General features: G+C 39.3%; 2 protein-coding genes across 2 annotated transcripts; both read left to right on the top strand.

Annotated features, from left to right (window-relative positions):
- The first annotated feature begins 200 nt into the window (after positions 1-200).
- LOC149393700 (chlorophyll a-b binding protein 3C, chloroplastic-like) lies at positions 201-1,211 on the top strand. Its single transcript, XM_089616778.1, has one exon. It carries the CDS (start codon positions 203-205, stop codon positions 1,088-1,090), a length of 888 nt encoding a protein of 295 aa, XP_089472904.1. The 5' UTR covers positions 201-202; the 3' UTR covers positions 1,091-1,211.
- A 13,582-nt stretch (positions 1,212-14,793) lies between these two features.
- LOC149393699 (uncharacterized) lies at positions 14,794-16,529 on the top strand. Its single transcript, XM_089616392.1, has 2 exons — positions 14,794-15,183; positions 15,897-16,529. Exons 1-2 carry the CDS (start codon positions 14,842-14,844, stop codon positions 16,404-16,406), a joined length of 852 nt encoding a protein of 283 aa, XP_089472518.1. The 5' UTR covers positions 14,794-14,841; the 3' UTR covers positions 16,407-16,529.
- The last annotated feature ends 1,117 nt before the right edge of the window (positions 16,530-17,646 follow it).

Raw genomic sequence — 17,646 nt, 5'->3', positions numbered from 1 at the left:
TGCGAGGACTTTTGTTCTTTTTTTTTCCTGTAAAGATAATTCGTTAAGAGCCATGTAAATCCAGAATCTCCACGTGGGATGACAATTGACAACGTCAGAGAATCCAATCTGGTGGAGGAGAGAGCGGCATAAAGATATAGGTATCACATAATCTGGAGACTCAAATGAGATTGGAGATAAAAGATAGTTTTAGGATTGGCCGATGGGATTATATACCACTATTAATAACGCTTCCAAACCACCCTCATTTCTCACTCAACACACCTCAGCTCACACAGCCAAAACCTCCAATATCTCAATGGCCTCGTCGACAATGGCTCTCTCCTCCCCGGCCTTCGCCGGAAAATCCGTCGAGCTGTCCCCCGCCGTCCTCGGAGGAGGAAGAGTGTCAATGAGGAAGACCGCAGTGAAGAAGGTGGGCTCCTCCGGGAGCCCGTGGTACGGCCCCGACAGAGTGAAGTACTTGGGCCCGTTCTCCGGCGAAGCCCCGAGCTACCTGACCGGCGAGTTCCCCGGCGACTATGGGTGGGACACGGCGGGGCTGTCGGCGGACCCCGAGACATTTGCGAAGAACCGGGAGCTGGAGGTGATCCACTGCCGGTGGGCCATGTTGGGGGCTTTGGGCTGCGTCTTTCCGGAGCTGTTGTCGCGCAATGGTGTCTCCTTCGGCGAGGCCGTGTGGTTCAAGGCCGGCTCTCAGATCTTCAGCGACGGGGGGCTCGACTACTTGGGCAACCCGAGCCTGGTCCACGCTCAGAGCATCCTCGCCATCTGGGCCTCCCAGGTCGTCCTCATGGGCGCCGTCGAGGGCTACAGAATCGCCGGCGGGCCCCTCGGAGACATCACCGACCCCATCTACCCCGGCGGCAGCTTCGACCCTTTGGGACTCGCCGACGACCCGGAGGCCTTCGCCGAGCTCAAGGTCAAGGAGGTCAAGAACGGAAGGCTCGCCATGTTCTCCATGTTCGGCTTCTTCGTTCAGGCCATCGTCACCGGAAAGGGACCGTTGGAGAACTTGGCCGACCACCTTGCCGACCCAGTCAACAACAACGCGTGGGCCTTCGCCACCAACTTCACCCCCGGAAAGTGAAGAACAAGCCTTGACGACCGACTGTATCTATTGTTATGATTACTGGTAATGGCTAAGCCAATTACGAATTGTGTGAATTACACTATTATTATTATTGTAAGGCCCTATTTTTCACTGCTCATTGATTTAATTTTTAATTTATTTATCCCTAAATTAGGTTATTGAGCTCCAATCAGCTCAAGCAACTCAAAAACCAATATATACATTAGTTACAAATTTGTCACTGATTTCATACCATTAATTACACATTTGTCACTAATTCCGGTAATTTAGTGACAAACATGTCACTAATTTCTGTGATTTACTGAGAATAAGATGTTATTAAATCCACTAAGATGGGTGACAAGTTTGTAGGTAAACTTAATAACATGAACACAATCTCACACTATAACAATAATGGGCGTCGGATGCGACAAAAGTTGCACCCAATGCCCAAAATGTCGCATCCGATCATTATTAGGGTGCGACATCAGGTGCGATGTCGCACGTGAATGTTAAAAAAAATAAATAAATAAAAATACACGTCAGATAAATGAAATTAAAGGTGGATCGAAATCCCGCTTTTATTTTTTGAAAAACGTTCCGGTGTGGCAAGTCGCACCAGATAGTTTTTAAATTAATCCGGTGCGACAAGTCGCACCGGATTCCTAAACCAACTACTTAAATCAGCGAAAAAAAAATTTAGTCTGTTTTTGGCCTTCCGGTGCGACTAGTCACGCCTGTTGCCAGTTTAGGTGCGACTAGTCGCACCCATTTCCCTTCGCACAAGTTGACCAATTTTGTTGTAGTGCGATCATTGTTGAGTGCAATTATGAATCCACATACACCCAATTTATAAATTAAATATACAAGTTCATGATGGTCAACCATAAAGTTCATGAATACAAATATCACCTTCTTTAGTATTTAAGACTCATTCCAACAAGAATTAGTGTATTTTGTTTCAAGTTTTTCAATAAAGCCAATAATTTAGTGACAAGATTTTTACTAAATTAGTGGAATTAGTTACAACTATGTCACTAATTCCCGTGATTCAGTGACAAACTTGTCACTAATTACATTTATTTAGTAACAAACATATCAATAGTTACAGTGATTTAGTGAAAAACTTGTCACAAATTTCAGTGATTTAGTGACAACAAGATGTTATTAAATCCATTTGAATAGGTGACAAGTTGGTAAGGCAAAGTTAACGACATGAGCACGACCTCCTGAGTGCAACTTCTGAATGACATGTAGATTATCTATACAAGTTTAGCATGTAGATTATCTCAACAAGTTTATGATGGACAATTATAAAGTTCATGAATACAAAAATATTACCTTCTTTGGTATGAAAGACTTGTTTCAACAAGAATTAGTGTGTTTTGTTTCAAGTATATCACTAAAGCCAGAGAACTAGTGAGCACATACATGGAAAAAGCACAAGTCAATTTGTGAGCGAAATCGAAGAAGAAAATTGAAGATTCCTAATAAATGAAGTTAGTGATAAATTTGTTACTATATGACTGAACTTAGTGTCAATATTGACAAGCTTTTCACTAAATCAGTTGAATTAATTACAAGTTTGTCACTAATTCTAGTGATTCAGTGAAAAACTTGTCACTAGTTTCAGTGATTTAGTGTTTACAAGATGTTATTAAATCCACTTGTACAGGTGATGAGTTTGTAAGGTAAACTTAACGTCATGAGCACAACCTACTTGTTGAGTACAAATATGAATCGACAGACATCCGACAACATGTAGATTATATATATAAACTTATGATGGACAAACGTAAAGTTAATGAATAGAAATATCAACGTCTTTGGTCTTTAACACTCATTTCAACCACGATTAGTATTTTGTTTCAAGTGTATCACTGAAATAAGTGATTAAGTGACAAGATTTTTAATAAATCAGTGGAATTAGTTATAAAAAAATTCACTAATTCTAGTGATTTATTGACACACTTGTCACTATTTCCATAGAACTAGTTACACGTATGACACTAATTCTAATGATTTAGTGATAAACATGTCACTAATTTCAGTGATTTAGTTAAAAACGTGTCTCTAGTTTCAGTGATTTAGCGCTTACAAGATGTTATTAAATCTACTTAATAGGTGACAACTTTGTAAGGTAAACTTAACGACATGAGCACAACCTCCTTGTTGACTGCAATTATGAATCAACATACATCCGACAACATGCATTTTAAATATACAACTTTATGATGGTCAACCATAATAAAGTTTATGAATAAAAGTATCACATTCTTTTGTATTTTAGACTCATTAGTATTTTGTTTCAAGTTTTTCACTAAAGCTACTGATTTAATGACAAGTTTTTCACTATATCAGTTGAATTAGTTACAAGTTTGTCAGTAATTTCAATGATTTAGTGACAAACTTATCAGTAATTTAAGTGATTTAGTGTCAAACGTGTTACTAAATCTTTAAAATCCATATTCTGTTTGAAGAAATAGTGACAAGTTTGCGAGTAAATTATTTTTTTTTTTATTTAGTGACAAGTTTGTCACTAAATTTTCAAACAAAATCCAGATTTCTTTTGAAAATTAAAATTTTCATTTTTGAGACTTCAAGCTTAAAAACACTACTTTCTGCATGTATTTAACATATAAAACCTATGTACAACAACTAAAAACATAGAAAAAAAAAGTAAAGTAGGTAAGAAAGAATAAATAAAAATAAATATGTAAATAAGAAGAGAGGGAAAGATGGAGGAAGAGAGAAAGAAACAGTGAAGAATAAGAGAATTGGAAGGATTTCAAACGTGGGAATCAGAGAGGAGGAGAGTGAAAAAGTATTATGGGGGAGAGAAAAAGATTTTCGGTTTAATTTTTTTGGTATGTATTAAGTAGGTAAGTTTTAAAAAAAAAGTATGAAAAGTGTTAGAGATGATGCCACGTCAGCAACTCAAGTGAACACAGTCAGCAAGAGTTAACAGAGTCTAGTTGACTGAAGATTAGTTAGGCAGTTACAACTAATACAAAGCTGTGTATACTGAGTATAACTACCATTGTAAAGACTAATATTATTCAAGTAATGAGAATCAAATACACAGAGAGTTGATTTTCCCTCTAAGATCTAATTCTTTCTTGGTATCAGAGCTCATTAAGCCCAAACGGGTATCCGATCCAATCGTTGGGATTCGGCCCAAGATGAGCGAACGCAAAGAGCCGCCATCTTGAGGGGGCGTGTTAGGAATCTCACATCGAAAGTGAATGGGAACTAACAATAGCTTATAAAGATCATGGGTTACTCCTCTCATTACCAATTGGTTTTGAGATGGAACCCCATGATACTTTCACATGGTATCAGAGCGAATATGACGATAGACTCGTCCGATTCGGCGTCCTCGTCACAAGCGAAACCACTTTTCCGTCAAGCTCTGTCTGCGTTCTCGGCGTCGCTGAACACGGCAATCTCCGTCAAGCTTGACAAGGATAATTACCTGATTTGGCGTTCGCAGATCCTTCCTGCAATTACAGGTCACAATCTTCAAGACATGGTTCTTGGAACAAAGGAGTGTCCGGTATAATTCATCACCACCATCGACAATGAAGGAAAGAGCGTCAAGATCACGAATCCGGAGTTCGAAAATTGGAATCGTGAAGACCAGCTTCTTTTGAGTTGGATTCTATCCTCTCTGACCACGTCGATTCTGCGAAGTGTGACTCGAATCCGGTCAGCGAGAGGAGTCTGGGTAGCTCTTGAGAAGCTATTCGCCATCAAGTCAAAGGCGAGACTTATTCCTCTGAGAGTTCAGCTCCAAACAACAAAGAAAGGAGATCTGTCAATCTCCGATTACTTTGCGAAGATGGAAAGAATAGCGGATCAGTTGTTTCTGGCTGGCTGCGATCTGTCAGAGGAAGACCTAATCACCGCAATTCTGACTGGTTTGCCGTCGGAATATGATGTAACGGTGGGGCTTGTAAGCAATCGGCTTCAATTGGCACAATTGCAAGGAGTTGAAACAATTTCAATCCATGAAATCCAAGCCATGGCTCTAGCGCAAGAAACAAGAATTGAACAGCAAAATTCCACTGCCTTGAGCGATTCAAACCAAGCAATGGCTAACTACGCTACAAACAACAACTACAATGGCGGATATCGTGGACGTGGAAGGAACAACTTCAACAACAACAATGGCGGATCTCGAGGACGTGGAGGAAGAGGTCGCAACAACAATGGCGGTGGTCGAAGCTCGAACTCGAGACCGACCTATCAGATCTGCGGCAAGCAAGGACACTCGGCGTTGGCGTGCTGGCATAGGCTTGACGAAAGCTACAATGGCGATGTAAACCAAGCACAGAATCCAAACCAAAAGGCAGCAACAGCGGCGTTCTTTGCTGGTCCAGACACAGTCTCGAATCCCTGCTGGTATGCAGACTCAAGTGCGACGAACCATGTGACGTCAAAACTCGAGAATCTCCGCTTCAACACTGAATACAAGGGAAAAGAAAAGCTCATGGTAGGAGATGGTAAGTGTCTAGCTATTACTCATACAGGCTCAACCACATTACCATCAAACAACACCAAAACACCTATAAAAATAAACAATGTGCTCAGAGTCCCAAACATAAAGAAAAGTCTGATAAGCATATCAAAATTAACCCTGAGAATCATGTTATTGTGGAATTTCACCGTGAATTTTGTGTTGTTAAGGATGTGAGAACAGGCAGGCATCTTCTTCGAGGGGAGCTTAGGAATGGCCTCTACATATTGTCACATGGAACAAACAAAAATGGTGACAGTCTCGGTTCTAATCTCATGTCAAATTTTTTTTGTAGTCCTGTTTTGTGCACTCAACGTGCTTGTAGTAATGCCAAACACTGTTGTAGTTCTTTGAATAAAACGGAGCTTAGGAATGGTCAGTCTCAGTCTCTTGCTTTTGGTCCCACTGTGCTTGTACATTCAGGGACACAAACTGAGTCAAAATGTCAAACCTGGAGTCTCTGGCATAGGAGATTAGGCCATGCTTCAAAACAAGTTGTATCAACTATCTTGAATCAATTCAATATACCTTTCTCTGAATCAAAACACAACTTCTTTTGTGATGCGTGTCAATATGGTAAAAGCCATACCTTACCTTTCTCAAAATCTGACTCCTGTGCAAATAAACCCTTGGAATTAATTCACACGGATCTTTGGGGTCCGTCTCCTCACATTTCCTCAAATGGATATCGTTATTATATACATTTTATCGATGACCATACATGATTTACTTGGATTTATCCTCTGAAAGTCAAATCTGAAGCTTTTTCTGTGTTCAAAAATTTCAAAAAGTTTGCGGAAAAATTTTTCAAAGCTCAAATTATATGTGTTCAAAGTGATTGGGGAGGGGAGTATCGAGTCTTTAAATCTTTTCTCTCTGAACATGGTATTCAAATGAGACATCCGTGTCCTCATGTCCACGGTCAAAATGGTCGGGCCGAAAGAAAACATCGACACATTGTCGAACTTGGTCTCACTCTCCTAGCCCAAGCAAAAATGCCACTTTCTTTCTGGTGAGAGTCATTTCTCACTGATGTCTACATAATAAATACCTTACCAACACCTGTCCTCAAACACAGATCCCCATTTCAAATCTTGTTCAAAAAATCTCCAAACTACAATTTCCTAAAAGTGTTTGGGTGCACTGTTTTTCCACACATCCGACCGTATAACTCTCACAAAATGGATTTCCGGTCCACAAAGTGTCTTTTTCTAGGCTATAGTCCTTCTCACAAGGGTTATAAATGTCTATCTTCTTCTGGCCGTGTCTACATAACCCGTAATGCTGTCTTTGATGAAAATTCCTTTCCTTACACTGAACTTTTTGGGGTTGAGTCGTGTCCACAAATTGATGAAAATTTCCAGGTTTTTCCGAGCTGTCAATTCCATTTGAATGCTAATCCATCTGCAGGTGACAATAGTGGGACCGTTTCTGACTCCATCTCAACCTCGTATGATATGTCTAGCTCCAACAACTCACAATCACTCCACAGCCAACCTCAAAACCCAGAAACAGCCATTGGACCACAAAATCCTCAAAACCCAGAAACAGCCATTGGACCACAAAATTCATCTCTCATACCCAGTACCGCAGAAAGAGCCAGAGAACCACAAAACTCCATTCACTTACCTACACCACGTTCGATTGACCTTATTGAACAACAAATACCAACACGAGAACCAATACTTGTCTCAACTGAACACGGTTCAAATACTTTGGTTCAAATTCACCAAACCCCTGGTGCTGATCACACCCATGCCATGACAACCAGGTCAAAATCAGGGATTTTCAAGCCTAAGGTATTCACTGTCACTCACCATCCCATGAGCCTTGATTCTGGTCCGTCCGAGCCAAGTAGTGTACCACAGGCGCTCGCAAATCCAAATTGGCTTGCTGCGATGAAAGCAGAACTCACTGCTTTACACAGAAATGACACATGGGATTTAGTTCCCTATTCGTCCACATACAATGTCGTCGGAAACAAGTGGGTCTTCAAGCTAAAGTTCAAGCCAGATGGTTCGCTGCAGCGTCACAAGGCCCGCCTAGTAGCAAAAGGCTACACTCAAACACCGGGAATTGACTACTCTGAGACGTTTAGTCCAGTAGTCAAACCCTCCACAATTCGCGTTGTGCTCACGTTGGCGGTCCATAAATCTTGGCGGGTTCGGCAACTCGATGTCGACAATGCGTTCCTGAACGGAATACTTACTGAAGATGTGTATATGTCTCAGCCAGATGGGTTTGTGGATCCACATCGTCCTCATCACGTGTGCAAGCTTAAAAAGGCACTCTATGGCCTAAAGCAAGCACCGAGGGCTTGGTTCGAGCGCCTAAGATCTGTTCTCCTAAAGTGGCGCTTCTTCAACTCGAAATCCGACACGTCTCTCTTCATCTTTAACCACAGCGGCATATTCATCGTGTTTCTCGTCTATGTTGACGATATCCTAGTTACAGGTAACGATGAAAAGGCCATCTCGAAGCTCATTGAGAATCTACACCAACACTTCTCACTCAAACAGTTAGGCGACCTTCACTACTTCCTTGGGGTCGAGGCCTTTTGAGACTCAACTGGTCTTTACTTGTCACAGTCCAAGTACGTAGCTGACTTGCTCAAGCGAACTCGAATGACAGGGGCAAAGCCATGTTCCACACCCGCAGCTCCTAGTCTAACGTTGTCCAAGAGCGAGGGGGAGCCAATGGAAGATCCAGCGCAATACCGGAGTGTCATCGGAGCTCTACAGTACCTCACGCTCACAAGACCGGACATAGCATACATCGTCAATAAGCTAAGCCAATTCCTACAGAACCCCACAGAGGTTCATTGGTTAGCCTGTAAACGTGTGCTAAGATACCTCAAAGGCACGATCACGCATGGAATTCATCTAAGAGTTGCGTCAAAGCTCTCACTCACGTGTTTCGCAGACTCGGATTGGGCTAGCTGTCCGGACGATAGTGTTAGGAATATTGCCCACTTGAAGATAATGAATAAATGATTACTAAATTCGATAATAAGATTACTTTATTAGCATTATATGATTAGTGGGTTGAGTTCTAAACAATTAGAATCAATAACAACTATCTTCCATAGCCTCCGTATATAACTGAGTCACGTGCTGGGCACCTGAGTTCGGGCGGTGAGCTAAAACGAGGACGATGACTGATATACGCCTGGAAAGCTATATCTAAAGTCATATATGTGGAACACATAGTGAAGGCTGATCACTATGTGGGAGCATTCTACACTTGTGGTATAAGTGTACGACCTGGACAGGTCTTGGTGTAGATGTGTCGTTTAAGGACCGTTACGACACACTAACCGAGGCCACTATGATGGTCACAGTGAGACTTGATCTAAATCCTGAAGTGATCATGGACACTGGGTTATGTTACTGGGCTCTTTGACTCATTCGCTAAAAGGCTATTCATGCTAATCACAGCTTATGTCTTGGGAGTTTTCTCAGAGCATAATTCGAGTGGGAAGTGATTTACAGATAAGGAATCCAGCCTTCCTGAAAGAAGGTTAATGTTCACTCACCTAACGGTTGATTCCAGAACCGATAGATTGCTAGCACTTTCGAAGTAAGTAACGTTCGAAAGAATCTTTCGCTGGGGAAGCAACAATGCTTAGGGCTGATATGTATCAAGAGAAGTATAACGGAAAAATTGACTTCTCTTGACACGGGTTGAACCTGGAGGATCTTGATCACGAACTGACTATATCAGTGGACACTCGTCACGATGAGTAAATATAATTCTAGTATAAAGGAGAGTTCAGTCTTGGCTTACAAGGTGGAGTATTTGACCAAGATTAGACGAATCGATGGACAAAAGAGAAAGGACTATTTCGTCTTTTTCATCGGATTTGTTAAGCTCCTATTACTAGGTCCATAGTCCCCGATTCGGCTCTGATAAAGGCGGATAAGAACTTTCTTATAATAATGTTTAGCATTATTAATCTCACTTGCTGTAATTGTGATTGACAGCATTAATTCTGGAAAACGGGTATTCGCAGAATTAAATAAATATTTATGGTAGAATTGTTTATTTATTGTTTGATCAAGTAAATAAACAATTATTAATTATTTATTTATTGTTGGACCAAGTAAATAAATAATTAATTGGGTTTTAAGCAATTAGGCCTTGCACAAAATATGAAAGTCGGATTTAGGGTTTTGGCACTAGGGTTTGCGCAAATCCCCTTGGCCGTGTGCCTAAAAACCGATTTTTATAATATTGGTATTTACCAATATTTTCTCTTTAGTTGTTTAAATAAAGGAGAGAGAATAATATAAGATATTTTCCTATTTTTTCTCCTTATTTAAAGGAGAGTATTTAGGAGAATATTTAGGAGAAAATTTAGGAGAATAATATATTCTCCTTTATTATCTCACTAAATAAATTATTCTCTATTTAAATATCCCATAGATATTGATCTGATGGATGAGAGAAAAAGTAGGATTCACTTGTTGAGATCCAATGGCCTAGATTAAATCCTCTAGTGTGAACACAATAAAAGGAAATAAAATATTCTGGAAGATTCCATGAATATCTCCTTTTACTACTATAAATAGGGGTTCATGAGAAGGCAAAAATAAGCAATTATTTGAAGCAATTTTTGGTGAAAATTTCGTGCTCTCTAGCCTACCTTGGCCGAGCACTTCACTTCTCTTCCCCTCGGAAAATTCGTTTCCATTCTTAGTTAAATAAGAGTGAGATCTCGAAACACCCAGTTTCGTGATCTAGTGAGATAAAGACTGTGCCCACTCATCTTTCTTATTCGCCTCGGAGATTACGTTTCGGAAGACTAAGGTGTCATCCTCGAGTCCTTCATCAAGACGTTCAAGACGAAGACGGATTGTGAAAGCTTTCAGTACGTGAGCCAAAAACTGTAAGTATTCGTTTTCGCTCTATATCGGTTGCTTGACTTATATGCTCTCGTGAATTAAATTAATTAAACATAACTAGATCTTGTTAATTATAACCATAATTTAATTGGCTTATGATCAGCGTAATTTATTATTTTTCCGCATTAATATGGTTATATGGTGGAATCATCTCAAAAGAGGCGCGTCGGAGCGATCGTTCGTGTCCGATGCGCGCTCGATCCACCAACAAGTGGTATCAGAGCGATTGTTCGTGTCTGATACCCACTTGATTCCCCAGCAGATAGAAGATCGACAAGTGCGTACTGTGTTTTTCTGGGAGGTTGCCCAGTATCTTGGAGCTCAAGGAAACAACACGTGGTCGCTAGATCAAGTGCTGAAGCAGAATATCGCACTCTTGCCCACGTCGCAGCCGAAGTGATGTGGATAAAGTCCCTGCTAAGCGAACTACATATCCCTCTCACTCAAACTCCAATAGCCTGGTGTGATAACATAGGAGCTGCAGCGCTAGCAGCAAACCCTGTGGCTCACGCGAGAACGAAACACATCAAAATAGATGTGCATTTCATCAGAGATATGGTGCTAAGGAAGGAACTTGAAATCAGATACGTTCCAACCTTGGAACAAACAACAGATGTTCTTACAATCAGTGACAAGGTTTGCTAAAATGAAAGACAAGCTCAATATGAAAGAATCCCCTTTTCGCTTGAGGGGGAGTGTTAGAGATGATGCCACGTCAGCAACTCAAGTGAACACAGTCAGCAAGAGTTAACAGAGTCTAGTTGACTGAAGATTAGTTAGGCAGTTACAACTAATACAAAGCTGTGTATACTGAGTATAACTACCATTGTAAAGACTAATATTATTCAAGTAATGAGAATCAAATACACAGAGAGTTGATTTTCCCTCTAAGATCTAATTCTTTCTAAAAGTAAATATGTAAATAAACAAGAGGGTAAAATAGGTATAAAAAAAGTTTTGGGGTATTTAATAAAGATGGTTAGAAAACTAAATAACCTAAAAAAATAAATACTTAAATAAGATCAAGTTAGAATAGGGCAAACAAATTCTCTCTTTTAAATATATTTTTCTCACTGTGGACCACTCTCAGATTGGTGAATTTTTTATTTTATAGGAAAAGGTAAAACCACTTATATTTAGTCCTAGTTGTGTCCATATCCCAAACAAAGAAAGTTATAATTGAAAAAAAAAGGTGAAAAAGTTAATGTTGATGTCGACTTCGGCTCTTTAGCAATCACGAACAAATTAAAGAAAAATATGTCGTTTTTATTTTATATATATGTGAATCTTAAGATTTCGACGTATAAGAATTGATTTAAATATATAATTCAAAAGAAAAGAACCGAAATCAATGAATAATATAAAGAAAAATAAATACATTGAAATAAAATGCTCTACCAATAAGTTTGATGTTTACCTTATTCAAAGAATCTATACTCCTGTAACCGTGGGTGTTTCACCCTTAATCTAATGGAATGCGCGTAGCAATTTAAAAAAAAAATTACGAAATAAGTTGGGAACCTAATACAAATAAGCCGAGTTCAATAATTATGTGAGTTGAACTCTGCGAAAGACAATATTCGTAATAATATCTCGTGCATATATGATTAGTAATGTTGTCTATTTTCTCCCTAATGGACTATTTATAGTTGAAGAACAGATCCTTCTTCTTGTCTTTCTAGAGAGACGTGGAAGAACTAGAATTATTCGTAAATGTCATGTGTTCAGTTGGATCTGGGAAATGGGCAATAAGTCGGGCCAACTCTGGTCATAGGCGAAGATCGCTTCTTCATGGATAGACGGATGATGGCCTCGGACATGGCGAGCTGGATTCGTCCTCGTCGTGAGCTATTTCTCTCAATTGGGTATAGTAGGCCTTGGAAAAACTTGGCGTTTTACTCATTCCGACCGAGGTGAGAATTGCTTAAGGAGACGTCTCTAGTACTTATGTATTATGATGACCCCATCATCATCGCTCCAGTTATTGAAGAAGAGCCTATTGTTCTGCTATTATCACCATCACAACCTATAAGTGAAGACCCTGAAGAGTAGTTTGAGGAGTGTCAGAATGCATTTGAGGAGAAAGAGTCAGCTTGTTCTGGATGAGACTCAACTTGATTTCGTAGATAATCAAGCAGAATAGAGTCAGTACTGTACTTGAAGAGAGTCAACCAGCATTTGCATTTGAAGAGAGTCAGCATGTTCTTGAAGAGAGTCGGAATGCATTTTGAAGAGAGTCAACCAGTGTTTGAAAGAGACACCATGTTCTTGAAGAGAGTCAACCTGGATGGGAAGAGAGTCTCGCTGCATTTTAGGAGAGTCAACTAGTGTTTGAAGATAGACAACAGCCATATAGTCAACCAGATATGGGACCAAGTCAATCAGATGTGGGACCAAATCAACCTAGAGTGGGACCAAGTCAACCTGTAGCGGGACAGAGTCAACCAGAAGTAGAAAGCACTGTAGTAGTTAGAATGCACCCACCCAAGTCAATCAACAACACAACCAAGATTTAGTGATCAATCTGATCATATTTAATATCATATCTAAAAACATATGTTATGTGAAAAATCTGATGATGTTTAATGACTCAAATTGCAGCGGAGTCCGAGTCTCAACAAGGTTTCAACAAGGCAAAACGTTTTAATGCCAAAAAAATTGTTCTGATTGGGTGAATTGGTTCTATTTTGATGGTGAAATGCTCAAAGAATGGCAGTTACTGACTGTATTATTTTGTGTAATTTATAGGCATTTTTTTGTGTAATATTTTGTGTACTAAATTTATTGCTAAATTATGGTGTAATATTTTTTGTATATCAAACTTGATAATATGGTGCCAACTTTTTGTGTATCATACTTGGTTATATGGTGCCAGCTTTATGCAATATTCTTGTTGACAACTCTTTTGTTTATCAAACTCTGTTATGTGTAGTATTACAGGCAATTTTTATTGCATTTGAAGTCTATTATTTACAAGCATATTTAGTCTGCTATTTACAACTCTTTTTAATTGCATTTTTCATTTTCAGTTGTTCAAAAACATTACATATATCAATGACACAAGTTAGTGACATTCATTGGAGGTCATTTAACATACAAAAAAGTCACACAAACATATTACAAATCAAATATGATAAACCATTGAGGCTATTGCTACAATATAACATAGAGGTTATTTTAACAATATAACCCAAACAACTCGCACGAAAACTGCAATAAGGTAACGTTTAATTATTTTGGTTTCCCCTCTTATCATCTCGATCATTTGCTTCAGCTTAATTTGGACTCTGTCATCACCTGACTTCTTCGACAATTCGACATTTCATTCGTCTTCTAGTTAATTGATTTTCTTCAGCAAGCCGAGTATGATTTGGACAAACCTTTTACACATTTGTGGATCAATCCACTCTAACATTCCACAACCTGGTTCACCATTCTTCTGGACAATCGAAATGAACAGAGACGGACCAAAATATGGACGAAATTAACACATCCGAAGAACATGGAAGATACGAACACTTGCAACACTAACCTTGTATGTTGAACACCCATAAAACCTCTGTCCGGGTTGTCAGAGGTCCACGCCGTATGCTCGACACTCAACACGCCACAATAGCAACGAGGAATCCGACGATGGTCGAAAGATTGCGTTTCACCGACGACAGGTGAGAAACCACTTTGGGAAGACGACTTCATTGCGTACGCCTATGAGATTTAGGGTTTCTACTGGGCTGGGAAATTTGATTCGCGAAGAAAATTTTGGGAATCTAGGTTTGGAGGATTTCAAATCGAGAGATTTATTAAATGATGTTATGAAATTATTTTCTAAAAACATTATTCATATTTTGGGCTGAATAAAAGGGATATATGATAATTTTCCTCATTCAAGTCCTCACGTGGCTAAAACGTGCCTCAAAAATGGATGGTAACTGTCAAATGTTGATGGAAGGGGTAAAATTCGAGGAAAATCAAGTTCATATAATTTTTTGTGGATTATTTCGAGATGAGGGAGCAGTTTGTTACCGAGCGCCGAGTTGAGGAAAATTAATCTTTGTATACAAAATTATCTTTTTTACTTACAAATTATGTATTGAAAAAATTTAAAAGCCTATTTCAAATTCAGTTTTGCTCCTTTCTAAATTTTATTTTTTATTTTTACTATAAATTCTTTTATTTTTATATAAATTGGGTCCTCTTAATTTTAAAATGTAGGTATAAAATTAATTAAATAGTCAATTTTCATGAAAACGGAAAAAAAAAAAAAAAAATTAAATCCTAAAAATAAGAGATAAGATAATAACAACAGAAACGTGGCAGGTAATGGGAAGCTCGAACCTAGAGCTCCAATGGCGACTTGCCTCGTCAGAGCTGTCATATTAACAGAGCCTCCCTTTCGTCTCCAATGGCGTCCCAACAATATCTCTCTTAGGCTCACTTCTTCCTCTCGGCTGTACGCCCGCTGGGACTCCAACGCCGAGACCGTACGGCAGCGAAGATTCGGCTTCGATTTCAAACGCGGAGGCCAAAACGACGACGAATATGAACAAAATGACGGCGAAGAAGACGACGACGAAGAAGAAGAAGAAGGGTTCTTTAAAACCAAGAGAAGGAAGCGACGGTGGTGGTCCGACGATTTCGACGACGGTGGAATTATTGAGGAAGCCTTTGATTATATCTGGATTTTCAAGGTTCGTGCACTCTTTTCTGCAAAATTATTTACAATTAATTATATAATTATAATTGATACCAAAATTTATATCAATCCAAAAGTCCATTTAAATTAAATACGCTTCTGAAGTTTCAGTCAATATTAATAATCGTATTTTAAATCTATTCAGATAATGTCATTCTGTAAACATTTCCATGAACTTCTTTGCCACATAGTGTCACTCTGAAAGTTATGTATGAACTTCTTGACTTTAATGAAGAATTTGTAATCTTAATACTTCATTTGCATTCTAGAAAAAAAAAATGGATATTGTGCAGATAGCTTTATTTTCTTGTATGATTATGCGAAAGAAACTTCCTGGCTTTTTAGTGTCACTGTGAAACCAGTTAAGTATGAATACCCAAATTAGCATTGCCTAGACCTTCATGAAGAATTAGACTTTTTAATATTTTATTTGCATCCTAGGAAAAGTAGACACTGAGTAAATTTCTTTGCTATTTAGTGTCACTGTGAGAGTTCTGCCTTGGCGTTTATATATGTTAGATTTTTAATGGTTTATTCAATTATCCTACATATATTGAATCGTATGATCAGTGATATCAGTTCACTTCCTATCCATCAAAAATATATTTAAATGATTCAATGCTTAATACAATCCATCCTCTTAAAGATATATTTATAGTGTAGTAAATGTAGCGGATTCACATTTTTTATTTTTTAAACTCTGGGCAGGTATTCAAGGCCTATGGTTGGTTCTTCCCGGTGATAATTGCGTCTTGGTTGCTCTCGAGTGGCCCGAAAGCCTTTCTCATGGCTATGGCACTTCCGCTCGGCCAATCCCTATTGTGGATGGCCTTCGACAAGCTTTGGGGCGGAACTAAACGCAAGCCCAAACGCCGGGGCGGGACAAAAACCAGACGGCCTAAAACTGCCACAGATACCAGAACCAGCTTCGATGAAGAAGAGGAAGAAGAAGAAGAAATAGCAGAGCCCCGGGGAGGTAAAAGGGCCTACCAATCATGGACCGTCGATGGGGGCCGAGAAAAAGAGACGGGTTTCGGTGGGTGGGACGATCTGGAGAGCACGAAATCGGGGCCGGGGAAGAGAGATTCCCGGCCCGAAGAGGAAAGCAAGGGAAAGATGAGCCGGAGAAGACGTCGGAGAAGCGACACGCCTTTGTTTATGAGGCTCTTGATCGCTGTGTTTCCATTTCTGGGTTCTTGGACCAAGATCCTTTGGTGATAGGTGTAGCTCTATAGATAGATATATTATACATCATTGCTGCTATGGCTGTTTGATTTGAGGTTTTTAATTAGGAAAATATTCATTTGTTGTCAATCATTGTAATACAATGCAAAACAACAGTGACACACAGAGACCCATGGTTGGAATAAAAGTCCCCATTATAGAAATAGTGCTCCTGAACTTGTTTATTAGCATGTTCTTTGAGTAATGACAAGGGAAAATACCAATTTTTAAATCGAAATTGTAAACCATCCTCATTAATTGCAAACTGTAAAAATATAAAAATAAGAAAGCAATCCAATTTAACTGTAAACAATATCCGAGATATCCATGGCAACTATATCCTCCTTGAATCCTAAAGAATTTAGAGAAGAGTAAACAGAGATTGAGAATTCTCGATCATTTATTCATGTGATCATATGATCAGTTTTATACACATCGTAGATACCAAACTCTCCTATTACTGAGGGAAACGAAACAACTAAGCTAACAACCCAATAAACTCTGAAACAACCTAACAAACTAGATAATATCGGAAATAAATAAATGATAGATAAATACTAACAGATAAAACATAACAGCCCTAATACTTCTACACTCCCCCTCAAGCTCGGCGATAAATGTCGATTAAGTCGAGCTTGAAACAATTATCACTGAAGGGCTCTCTTGGCAGTGGTTTAGTGAGAATATCTGATGCTTGGTTCTGAGATGAGACATAGTTCATTGAGATGATATTGTCTTCAATTTTCTCGCTTAAGAAGTGACGATCAATCTCTACATGTTTCGTCCTATCATGTTGAACTGGATCTTTAGAGATACTAATGGCAGATTTGTTGTCGCATAACATTTTCACTGGACCATCCACTGAGATCTTCAAATCGTCAAGTAGTTTTCTCAACCAAATTCCTTCACACACACCATGGGCTAACGATCGGAGTTCAGACTCGGCGCTGCTCCTCGAGACCACTGACTGCTTTTTTCTATGCCACGTTACCAGATTTCCCCAGACAAACGAGCACATTCCGGATGTGGATCTTGAGTCAGTCTTGGATCCAGCCCAATCCGCATCAGGGAAGACTTGTATATCACGGCAGCTCTGTTTCTTGAAGAGTAGACCCATTCCTGGAGAGGATTTGAGGTATCTGAGTATCCTCATTACAGCTTCTAAGTGAACCTCGGATGGGTCATTCATGAATCGACTACACATGCTAACTGAAAAACTTATATCTGGCCTTGT

The sequence above is a fragment of the Urtica dioica genome, chromosome 6 (assembly GCF_054948205.1).
Source record: "Urtica dioica subsp. dioica isolate 48M chromosome 6, U.dioica_male_clone48M_v1_H2, whole genome shotgun sequence".
NCBI lineage: Eukaryota > Viridiplantae > Streptophyta > Magnoliopsida > Rosales > Urticaceae > Urtica > Urtica dioica.
This window is presented reverse-complemented; position numbering and strand designations above follow the sequence as displayed.

What these genes read in the sequence shown, in the direction of transcription:
- LOC149393699 (XM_089616392.1), top strand. Translation starts at nt 14,842, where the DNA reads ATGGCGACTTGCCTCGTCAGAGCTGTCATATTAACAGAGCCTCCCTTT. An exon ending in ATTATATCTGGATTTTCAAG is followed by an intron (nt 15,184 to 15,896) that starts GTTCGTGCACTC and finishes AACTCTGGGCAG; the next exon opens with GTATTCAAGGCCTATGGTTG.
- LOC149393700 (XM_089616778.1), top strand. Translation starts at nt 203, where the DNA reads ATGGGATTATATACCACTATTAATAACGCTTCCAAACCACCCTCATTT.